A 12006-nucleotide genomic window follows, 5' to 3' on the forward strand; every position below is an offset into this window, starting at 1 on the left:
ATTACTTTAAAACAAGTGAGGGATAAAATAATAATTAATTATGGTTAAAAAAATCTTACCGAACACATAACAATAATTTATGGGAAAAATCATTGTATTTGCTTAATTAATCAGTTTGAGTCTTGTTGTATATATTTTAAATAAATTTTCTTCTAATCAAAATTTAATTGGTAAAATAATTTCATCTCAAAATTTATAACTTCATAAATTTAACTTAAACTTTTATTGGAAAAAGAAAAAGTATTAATTGAACCGAACATATTTTAAATTCTTTACTTTGGCCAATAATTTAGCTACATTTATATACTATCATATTAGTTGACCAACTATGATAGGACGCACAAGTCAAACATATTTTTCTTTTATCTCACGGTTAAATAATCCTACAGTTCTTATAAAAAGAAAAATTTATTAAACAAAAAAAGAACCTGCAATCAAAACCATCAGCCCTTTACGGCCCATGATTGATGTACATCTAACCGTTAATATAAACCTATAAGTATTGGTACCCTGGAGCCTGCAGTGTTCTATAATTCCCGTAATATGTGAAAAAAATTGAAATTTTGTTAATTCAAGTTTAGCTTCACGTCCGCGTAGCGCTTCTTCCTCTTCTTCTTCCTCTCCCCTTTCACTGCTTGCTAGGGTTAGAGTGCCGCCTTTTCACTCTTATCGATCTCTCCTCATATTTCTTCATCAATTCAAGTGGTGTTTTCAGGTATATGTTATTGATTTTATTTATATCTGTTGGTTCCGCTTGATTTGATTACTCGATCTTCAGATCTCATTGCGATTTCTGCTGGATCTTTTTATTTCTTTTTTTAATATGTAGTATTGATCTGATATTTGCTATTGCTTCGTCGAAATTCTATTATTTACTGATTGAATTGCATATTTGCGCTTGATCAATGACTTTCATTTTTGGAAGTAGAAAGGTGTATTCGGAATATCAGTTTTGATTTATTTATTGTACCTAAATATAGTTTTATCGCCTGATTTAATGTAGGTAGGGATTTGCTAGATTTTTTACTCAATACTGCTTTTTTGATCCGAGTGATACGGATAGTTAAAATTCACTTTGCCCGAGTTGATTGGTAGCTTGATAGCGTATCCGGGGCAGATTTTATTTGGTATTGTACTGACAATTCTGATATATCTTATTTAGGTGCGATAGTCAGTATGCTGGTTTATTATTGATATTAGGGAGTGTAAGGTAACGGATGCAACTTTTGCAGTTTTTGTTTTGTTGTTTGAATTAATAAGTAACGGTTGAAAAACTTAAAGCAAGCAGATAAGGAAAGTAACGGATGCAACTTTTGCAGTTTTTGTTTTGTTGTTTGAATTAATAAGTAACGATTGAAAAACTTAAAGCAAGCAGATAAGGAAGGTAGTGAAAGCAAAATTTTAGTTGATTTGAGAATATCTGCAATTAAGAATTTAAGACGGCTATTAGAAGAATGTGAGAAGGGTTTATAATTTTATCTGCTGATGCTGGTTTATTATTGATATTAATAGGGAGTGTAATAAGGTAATGGATGCAACTTTTGCAGTTTTTGTTCTGTTGTTTGAATTAATAAGTAACGGTTGAAAAATTTAAAGCAAGCAGATAAGGAAGGTACTGAAAGTAAAATTTTAGTTGATTTGAGAATATTGCAATTAAGCATTTAAGGCAGCTATTACAAGAATGTGTGAAGGGTTTGATAATTTTATATGCTTTTAGGTTCAGTTGTGGAGTTATGTTGCATGGACAGAGTAGTGGATATTAGTATACTGAACATTATATATTTGTTACTTGCAGGTATACCATGGCAATGGAGGTTACCCAGGTGCTTTTGAATGCACAATCAATAGATGGAAATGTGCGGAAGCATGCAGAGGAAAACTTGAAACAATTTCAGGAGCAAAATCTACCTGCTTTTCTATTATCGCTGTCTGCGGAATTAGCTAGTGATGATAAACCTGTTGATAGTCGTAAATTAGCAGGTTTGATATTAAAGAATGCTTTGGATGCCAAAGAACAACATAGAAAATTCGAGCTCGTTCAGAGATGGTTGTCACTGGATGCTGCTGTTAAGAGCCAGATAAAGGCATTTTTACTAAAGACTCTATCTTCTCCAGCATCTGAAGCTTGGTCGACTGCATCTCAAGTAATTGCAAAGATTGCAGGCATTGAGCTACCACAGAAACAATGGCCTGAGTTGATTGGATCGCTTTTGTCTAATATTCACCAGGTCCCCGCTCATGTGAAGCAAGCAACCTTGGAGACTCTTGGATATCTGTGTGAGGAAGTCTCCCCTGATGTTGTGGATCAAGATCATGTAAATAAAATCCTTACTGCTGTTGTTCAAGGCATGAATGCATCTGAAGCGAGCATTGATGTCAGGCTTGCTGCTACCCGAGCTCTTTACAATGCCCTTGGCTTTGCTCAAGCAAATTTTAGCAATGATATGGAGCGTGATTATATTATGAGAGTTGTATGCGAGGCAACTTTGTCTCCAGAAGTGAAAATGAGACAAGCAGCTTTTGAATGCCTGGTCTCAATTTCATCAATGTACTATGAAAAATTGGCTCCGTACATGCAAGACATCTTTAGTATCACATCAAAGGCTGTGAAAGAAGATGAAGAACCTGTGGCTCTCCAGGCAATTGAGTTTTGGAGTTCAATTTGTGACGAGGAGATAGATATCTTGGAAGAATATGGGGGTGATTTCACTGGGGATTCTGACATCCCTTGCTTTTATTTTATCAAGCAGGCGCTCCCTGCTCTTGTTCCAATGTTGTTGGAGACTCTCTTGAAGCAAGAGGAGGATCAGGATCAGGAAGAGGGGGCTTGGAACATTGCAATGGCGGGTGGCACATGTCTAGGCTTGGTTGCACGGACTGTGGGAGATGATATTGTGCCACTTGTTATGCCATTCATTGAAGAGAATATAACAAAACCAGATTGGAGGCAAAGGGAGGCAGCTACATATGCATTCGGCTCTATCTTAGAAGGTCCTTCCCCAGACAAGTTAACGCCTATTGTTAATGTTGCTTTGAATTTCATGCTTACTGCTTTAACCAAGGACCCCAATAACCATGTGAAAGACACTACTGCTTGGACTTTGGGGCGAATATTTGAATTCCTGCATGGTTCTACTATCGATACACCCATTATTACTCAAGCGAATTGCCAACAGATAATTACAGTTCTGCTCCAGAGCATGAAGGATGCTCCAAATGTGGCCGAGAAGGCATGTGGTGCGCTCTATTTCCTTGCTCAAGGTTATGAAGACGCTGGCCCTGCATCTCCTCTTACTCCTTACTTCCAGGAAATTGTGCAGGCTCTTTTAACTGCTACTCATAGAGAAGATGCTGGGGAGTCCCGGTTGAGGACTGCTGCATATGAAACATTAAATGAAGTTGTGAGGTGCTCAACAGATGAAACAGCGCCCATGGTGTTGCAGCTGGTACCTGTAATCATGACAGAGCTTCACAACACTCTTGAAGGGCAGAAGCTTGCATCCGATGAGAAAGAGAAACAGAGTGAGCTGCAAGGCCTTCTTTGTGGCTGCTTACAAGTCATCATTCAAAAGTTGGGGTCATCAGAGCCCACTAAAATAGTATTCATGCAGTATGCAGACCAGATAATGGGTCTTTTCTTGAGAGTGTTTGCTTGCAGAAGTGCAACGGTGCATGAGGAGGCAATGCTCTCAATTGGGGCCCTTGCCTATGCAGCAGGTCCTGATTTTGCAAAATACATGCCAGAATTCTATAAATATTTGGAAATGGGTCTTCAGAATTATGAGGAGTATCAGGTTTGTGCTGTTACAGTTGGTGTTGTGGGGGATATCTGCCGTGCTTTAGAGGACAAAATTTTACCTTATTGTGATGGGATTATGACACAACTTCTCAAGGATTTATCTAGTAATCAGCTGCATCGATCCGTAAAGCCTCCGATATTCTCATGTTTTGGTGATATTGCATTGGCAATAGGGGAGAATTTTGAGAAATACTTGATGTATGCTATGCCGATGCTCCAAAGTGCTGCAGAATTGTCTGCCCACACAGCTGTTGCTGATGATGAAATGATTGAGTACACAAATTCACTGAGAAATGGCATTTTGGAGGCTTATTCAGGGATTCTTCAAGGGTTTAAGAACTCTCCTAAAATGCAACTCTTGATTCCTTATGCACCTCACATCCTTCAATTTTTGGATAGCATATACATGGAGAAAGACATGTGAGTTCTGCTACATTTTGTTTTTTCATTATTTTATTTCCAAATTTGTTCTTAATTGGTTATGGTTATTGATAATTGTTATCCATGTCTTTGCAGGGATGATGCAGTTATGAAAACAGCAATAGGAGTCCTTGGAGATTTAGCAGATACACTGGGAAGTAATGCCGGTTCATTGATTCAGCAGTCTCTTTCTGTCAAAGACTTCTTAAATGAATGTTTGTCATCTGAAGATCATATGATTAAGGAATCTGCTGAATGGGCCAAGTTGGCCATCAGTCGTGCGATTTCTGTTTGAGGTGGTTGCTCCACAGCGAATTTTTTCCTTAGCAAGTCCCTGCATGCATTTGGGTGTATCGAGTCGTCGTCCGGGTTGCATTTGTGTCAGGTTATCTGCCATTTTCAGATAACAGGAGTTATCAGTCTTTCAGGTCGTCACTAACTCTTGCATCATCATCATCATCATCATGTTTCCGTCCAAGGCGTTGGGTAGTGATTGCATTTCTGACATGGGTGGTGAAGTTGTCAATCGAAAGCTCTTAAAGAAAACGTCTGTTGGCCATTGTGTACCAAATCATCGAAAGGGAGAGGTAGCATTGCATTGCGGTATAGATAAAGTTCAACAGCTTCGCATCTGTTGGTGTAATTTAACGGTCGAAACCTCTCTCTCTTACCAGACTACCCGAGCCGGTGGTGGTTGTCGGAGTGGAAGGCTGCAGCGAGTCGAATGAAGTATCGTGACACTTGGCAACCACCCAATTGCCCACATTCAAGAAGACCCTCAATATTCATTACTGATTTTTCCACCCCCTCATCATATTTTTTAGTTTTTTTTTTCTTTTTTTTGGGTCTCATGATGTCCGTGTCAGTTATTATAGTCTCATGTTCAATTTGTATTTTTCTTAGTCAGGGGGGCTAACTAACATATTATTGAGGGCATTGCATCAATCATTCATTTTTCCTTTTAATTGTTTTTTTTTTTTTATAGATTCAAAGTCAGTCTAGTTTGCATTCATTAAATCAGATATGGTGTTTTTTTTCTCTTTATTTCTCCCAAATACAAGTGTATTCTTTTTCTTTTTTATTTTATTTTATTTTCAGAATGTGTACTATTTTGGTGAATTTTGTTATGGGGTATGCATACATTGAAATGTCATGAATTTGGTGACATAAATAGAAATGGAACGAAACTTTTGAGTCTCACATGGTGGGGAATTTTTTAGTTGTACTTTGTTTTCATTAGTTGTTGAAAATGTAGAATTTTATGAATCTTTTTTACTCCAAATCTTGTTATTGGTATTGAATCTGGTACATATATATGTTTAGGGACGGTTAAGGGGCTGTTTCTAGTCCTATTTTTAGTCAATGCTGGGATTTAGTAGTTTTAGGTAAAATTTGTACCTCCTGTTATATTTCATTGATATTTTCGCAATTAATGTTTGAAGAGTTGAAATAAAGAAAATTAAAGCAAAAAGATCAAGGCAATAATAAGCAAATTGAATCTCCTGATATTTTCTAATTTTTATTAGTTAATCCCTTCAAAAATGTTATTCAAGTAAGGTATGAATTAAATGAAATATGATAATGCATATTACAATTGAAACACTCCGGTATTTTTTCCAGCACAAATGTTGCGGCTGGCCTCAGGACTGCTGCTATCTATTATGGGTCACATCTCCTTTGCCTTTGGATACTGAGCGGTATTTTGGTCTTCTGTCTTTGATGGGGAGATCAAAAACCTCCATTTATGGTTTCCTTAAAGGTTTCGGAAGCGTTTTAGTTTTTGGAGCTTTCATTTTCTTTCTTTTGCCGAGAGAGCTATTACTCAAGGCTGTAGCTCAGACTCCTCGACTTTTTGTATGAGCATTTTTTTTCTTTCTAAGTCTATTTGTAACGAGTTCCAGAAGATGATGAACTTTTATTATTGAGGTATGAAACCAAATGAGCACCGTAACCAAATGGGTGCTGTAATATTCATTTGGTCTCGCCTGTGTTATCAAAAGGATCAAGGAGACTTGGGATTATGAGATTTTCATTATTTCAATCTTTCTCTGCTTGGAAAGCAATGGTGGAAATTTCTCATTGAACCATACATTGGTTAGTAAGGTTTACAAGGCTAAATATTTTCCTATGGATACTTTTCTTTCCTCTGAATTAGACACAAATCATAGTTTTATTTGGAGGAGTGTGTGGTCGTTTAAAGTCATGATTGCTCTCGAGTTAATATAGTGAATTGATGACGGTTTTTCTATAAATGTCTAGAAGGAGTTTTGGCTTATTTGAAAGGAAAAGTTCAGTGTAAACTAAATTTGTCCTAGTAGTTTTGAGAATTGCACTGTTAATGAGCTATTTTTTTTTTTGAGAGTCTCGTATTAACAGGGAGAAGCCTTTTGGCTTGTTTGAGATAATTCAACACAGGTTCCGAAGGATATTGAGATAATTCATTGCTTCCTAGAATCTTTTTGGGGTTAACTTGTCCTCCGAAGGATATTGAGATAATTCAACACAGGTTCCTTCAATTTTGCTTTCTCACATTCCTCTATTGTGATTCTACTACCCTTATGCTTTGGGTAGTTTAATTGCATACGAGTTTCAGTCAATTTTGCGTGGGAGTTTGCTAACTGTTTCTTGAATGATTTGAAGCAGCCGCAGGCAGTGGCGGAGCCAGAACTCAATGTTCAGAGGGGCTCCATTGTCAATAAATTTTTTTTAATAACGAATCAAGCTACTTAAAATGTGTTTATGAATTTTGTTTCCGATATAATCATTCTTCACTAAGAGCCCTGAAGACATCTATTTATAAAAACAAATGAAATGTCTAAAATTTGTTTTGGGTGTAAAATTTATAAAAGAATCAGTAAAGCTACAAATAATAATTATATGGCTTAATACATCATTTGTCTCCTAAACTTGTCCAAAAAACGTGATTGATCTCTGAACTTTCAAAGTGTCCCGATAGCCCTTCAATTTGTATAAAATGTTCAGTTAGCTCCATGAACTTGCGCAAAATGTAATGAATTGATCGCTCGGTTGCAAAAAAACTAAGTTAAATGCGAAAGATGTATTGCACGAGTCTTAAAAAAAGTAATAACTTCATTTTTAATCTATTTTTTAATTATGTAATAACATCTTAAGATGCGTGGAATACATCTTCCGCATTTAACATACTTTTTTTGCGACCGATTGATCAATTTATGACATTTTACGCAAGTTCAGAGGGCTAACTAAACATTTTATGTAAGTTCAGGAGGCTATCGAGACACTTTGAAAGTTTAGGGGGCAATCAAGCTTTTTGGATAAATGATGTATTAAGCCGAATTATATTTTTATCAAAAACAAAGTAACCATACAAGGCACCTCAATTATTTGTTTGTTTTGGATGTAAAATTTATACATTGAAATTATTTGTAAAATTAAAAAAAAAAATCGAATACATTGAATTATTTTTATAAATTGTGTTAAAAATGATTTTGATAATAAGATGGTTGGAAATTGGAATAGAAAGTAAAAGAGCATTAAGGAGAAGTTGGTAATTTACTTATATGTGACCTTTTACCTTCCTCTTAGATTTAGCCGCCTACACCATGGACTTCCATCACTCTTCTTTACACAGAACGCAGTCATTTAAAAAAACACCAGTTGTGTCTTTTTCCCTCTCTGATTCTATTCTCCCTAGTACCAGTCATCTCTTTACCCTTCTTCAATATCAGCCATGGCTGGAGGGGCTCGAGCCATGCCAGAAACGTGAAGGAGTAAGGATGGAAAACTACTTCATGGAGTTTTCAGGCGGAGCCGGAGGGTCGACCGACCCTCCCCGCCCCCTCTGGCTCTGCCCCTGGCCGCAGGTTCGGTCTGCTGTCCTTGCTCGAAACACAAGTACTGCTGTTGTCTCTTGGTAGAAACGACTTCGGGGTTCCTCAAATGTAACATTGATGCCTAAACTTTTCAAGGTGAGGATAAGTTCGAACTTGGAGCTGTTATTCGTTGTGATGACGACAACTTCATGGCTTGTTCCATTCGTGATGCCTAGATTGCTGAGGCAGTTGCTCTAAGATCTTCCATTCTCTAGTTAATTTCTCTTCATCTCCATAACATTCTTATCGAATCATGGAATGCGGTCAGCAATTTGGTCTCCAACGGGACTGATATTTCAGAATTTGGCAATATTATCTAAGATTGTAAGGGTTTACTTCTCTCTAGGCAAGACATTTCAGAGTCTTCTATTCCTAGATTAGCGAACGAGGTTGTCCATATACCGGCTCGTCAATCTCTTTCCAATGCTAATACTTTTGTTTCTTTTTCCATTCCGAACTGGTCCTCCGTTATTTATAAGAATTCTCCTATTTTTTCTAATGAAGTTTCCTTTCTCCTAAAATAAAAACATCTTTAATCTATTAATTTACCATAAAAAAAAGCATGGTATACACTTCAAAACAAGCACATCATTTAAGAGCGTATATAAAAGAAAAACACATTATTTAACAGTGTAAGTCTGATTTCTTAAATAGACACTATTATTATTTTCTTTTATTAATTTTTTGCACATTGAGTTTTTCATGAACGATTTAGCTAATTCACTACACATTTCAACAATGTTTTAGCTAATTGAGCTATTAATGAAGGCCTAATATGTGTAAAAACTAAGAGTTTGAGAGCTTAAGAGCATCTCCAACAGCCTCTTAAGTTGGCTCTTAAGTTAAAATTTGAGGAGGAAAATGAAAATTCATCTCCAACAGCCTCTTAGTGACTCCTCAAATCACTAAGAGCCTCTCCATCATCTCTATTAATAGAGAGCCTCCCTCCACCTCTTAGTGCCTCCTAACTTTATTTTTTATTAATAATTTATTATTAATGTGTCTCTCTCCTCACACTATTGGTAATGTAACAATAAAGAATAATCTTAATAATAAAATAATAAATAAGGAGTGAATATAAGGAGCATTGTTGGAGATGATATATCTTAGTCACTCTTAAATCACTAAGAGTCAATTATTTATATTATTTTTAGAGAGCTCACTAAGAGTCTCTTGGAGATGCTCTAATGTGTTTATTTGAAAGATAAAAAAAACTTAATAAAGGACAATTAAAATTAGTGACTCAATATGTATTTTTTAATGTGTTGATTTGGCACTTTACTAATAATGGCGTTTATTCCTCCAAATCGGGTTATCAAGTACTGACAAGTTCGAGAACGGAAAATTTGGTGCATGAAGGGTGGCGCCGGATATGGTTGCTTGATATTCCCTCTCGGATTAATTTTTTTGTCACGTCCGTGTATAGATTTCTAGAATTTATACCTTGATAGTAATATATATTATAATTACTGGGTATGTGATAGTAATTTGGTGTTATAAGGAAAGTTTGGAGTTAATGTGATGGTTTTAGGTGTATATTAAAAGTTTAGATAATTTTTAAAGATTATATAAAGATGGAGGACCAAACAAGATCTTTGTCAAATTTGGATATATATATTCGAAATCTTGGAAGAGGTGGATGATTATCTTTTCCTGTTTTTTTTTCTTCTTCTTATCAGTTCATCGTTTTTCGATCGTTTATTTGTTTTACGGAGATTCGACCATCCGAATCACTCGAAATTGGAACCATAGCATCTTTATATATAGATCTAAGTCCTAATCGAAGAGTTTTTGAGTTTCGGCATTGTTTGGAGGGAAACGTCTTAGACAGGATTTAGAGGAGAATTGAACGGGTATATTTAGTAACTATCAACTATATTTTGAGTTTTATGTATATAGATATATATATAATCAAAGAAGTTTCAGAAATTGATATTTTAGGGTTATGCAGGAATTTTGTAAAATTGGGGTTTTTCATGATTTTGCTTTTTATTGTGAAATTACGGTTCAAATGAAACTATTGATTATGATTTTATGTGAATTTCAGATTTTACTTGATTATGTTGATTTTAAGGCTTAATTTGGTTGATTTACATATATACATATATGTTTTTGGTTTCAATATATATCTATATTGAACAAAATATATTTGATGATTTCTTACGAATTGTTTTTGGATTGAGAAATCTGTTGCGGTTATTGTTGTTATTATTTTGGATTGAAGTCCAAATATGATTTTTATGATACAAAAGGGCTAATTGAAGCCAAATGATTTATGGTTATGAAATAGTTTGGAATTTGATTGTGAAAGGAAATTTGAGCACGTTATGATTTTATGATTTTATATCCATCGAGAGTTATCCGGATCGGTGGTTTTATATTTGAAGACCATGTTCAGTGAGGGACATGGCCTGTGTACACAGTTTGAAGACCTATTGGGTATGACAGCGAAGTGTTGGGTAAGACCATATGGGATAGGCAATGTTAAGAGACGTCTCGACTATATATGTGGTTATTGATTGATACTTAAGGGGAGAAACTCGAGGATGGATACAATGTTTTAAGTTCATTTGGATTACGTTTTCGGTTATGATTGATTTTGATATAAGGTTTTACGTTTGATTGAATACGATTTGGTTTGATAAAACATTTCTTTGATTATGAATTGGTTTGATAAAATTATATGAACTTTGGTTTTGAGTATATTTTATAAGGTTTTAATTAAATCCCTTCCTAAAGGTATATATGTAGCTATGTTAAGTAAAGTTAGTTTTTATGGTTGATAGTTTCTTACTGAGATTTTTGTCTCACATTTTTAAATGTTTTAATGTTTTTAGGTGAGAAAGTACAGGATATAGAGAAGGTTACCGACCGTTTAGGCGGTTGGAAGTTGGCTGCTTATTGTGAGAATTATGGTTAGAACTTTGGTAGTTTAATTGTAATATAATGGCGTTGGATAATTTGGAGACTCTTAAGTATTGATTATGATCTTTCTATTTCACACCCGATGCCGATTGATGTCGTTTAGGGTCGGGTGTGACAGTTTGGTATCAGAGCTCTAGGTTAAATTTTTCGGACCTAAGGTTGATTGAGGAATATGAATATTTGGTGATAGCTAAGAAATAATCGATAGTAATTGAGGAATATGGATATTTCGTGCAAGCTAAGAAATACTTTGGAATTTTTCGAGGATTGAGTAATTAGCTAATGAAGGGTAAGAATGAGATTTGATGGTTAGTAACTATATAGGTGCTACTAGAAAATCAGATTCGTGCTTGAATCTTGTGATGTATTTTTAGACCAGATATAGGCCGAATCTTTCATAGAGTCCTAAATGAAAGTTCTTTATTTTTGTCTTACGTTTCCAGGGGTTTTTGAATCGCCTTAATCGGACTCCGTATGAAAAAGTTATGCTGAAAACGACATATGTTGGCCATTTTAGCTTTAAACCAGAATTTGGTTTTTGTTTGATTTTTCTCCTTAGTATGACTTGGAATTGATATTTGAGAGTTTAATAGTGGCTGAAAAATATACGTATCTCGGATGTGAAGTAAGGTTAGGAGACTTTGAAATGATATGATGAGTTTTGAAGTTCATATATATGTGATTAAGAAACCGAAAATATGGAGATTTCAATTAATTATTTTGGAGGTTGATTATAAATTGGAGCTTAGGATAGGAGGTTAATAAGTTATGGAATCGTAATTGGAATAAATGATATCCGCTTTCAAAGTACAGATCTATTGTTGAATTTTATCAGGTTGAGGTTTAGAATTATTGAGAGTTATATAAATGATGTTTAGAGAGATACTGATGTTAGTGATCAATGAGAAATAAAGTGGGAGAATATATTAGAGTTCATGATTTGATGATTAAATTTGGTAAGCTTAAATAGTGTTTGAGGAAATAATTAAGATATGAATTTTGAGGACAAAT

The 12006-nt window shown here is 35.1% G+C and overlaps 1 protein-coding gene across 1 annotated transcript; it reads left to right on the forward strand.

The window, feature by feature from the left end:
- Positions 1-542: 542 nt before the first annotated feature.
- Positions 543-4802, forward strand: LOC136221708 (importin subunit beta-1). The gene is made up of 3 exons (XM_066009136.1): positions 543-715; positions 1796-4219; positions 4316-4802. The coding sequence occupies exons 2-3, from the start codon at positions 1803-1805 to the stop codon at positions 4512-4514; spliced, it is 2616 nt and encodes an 871-aa protein (XP_065865208.1). The 5' UTR covers positions 543-715; positions 1796-1802; the 3' UTR covers positions 4515-4802.
- Positions 4803-12006: the final 7204 nt, after the last annotated feature.

This window comes from Euphorbia lathyris, chromosome 3, assembly GCF_963576675.1.
Source record: "Euphorbia lathyris chromosome 3, ddEupLath1.1, whole genome shotgun sequence".
In the NCBI taxonomy this organism is placed as follows: domain Eukaryota; kingdom Viridiplantae; phylum Streptophyta; class Magnoliopsida; order Malpighiales; family Euphorbiaceae; genus Euphorbia; species Euphorbia lathyris.

What these genes read in the sequence shown, in the direction of transcription:
- LOC136221708 (XM_066009136.1), top strand. Translation starts at nt 1,803, where the DNA reads ATGGCAATGGAGGTTACCCAGGTGCTTTTGAATGCACAATCAATAGAT. An exon ending in ATATACATGGAGAAAGACAT is followed by an intron (nt 4,220 to 4,315) that starts GTGAGTTCTGCT and finishes ATGTCTTTGCAG; the next exon opens with GGATGATGCAGTTATGAAAA.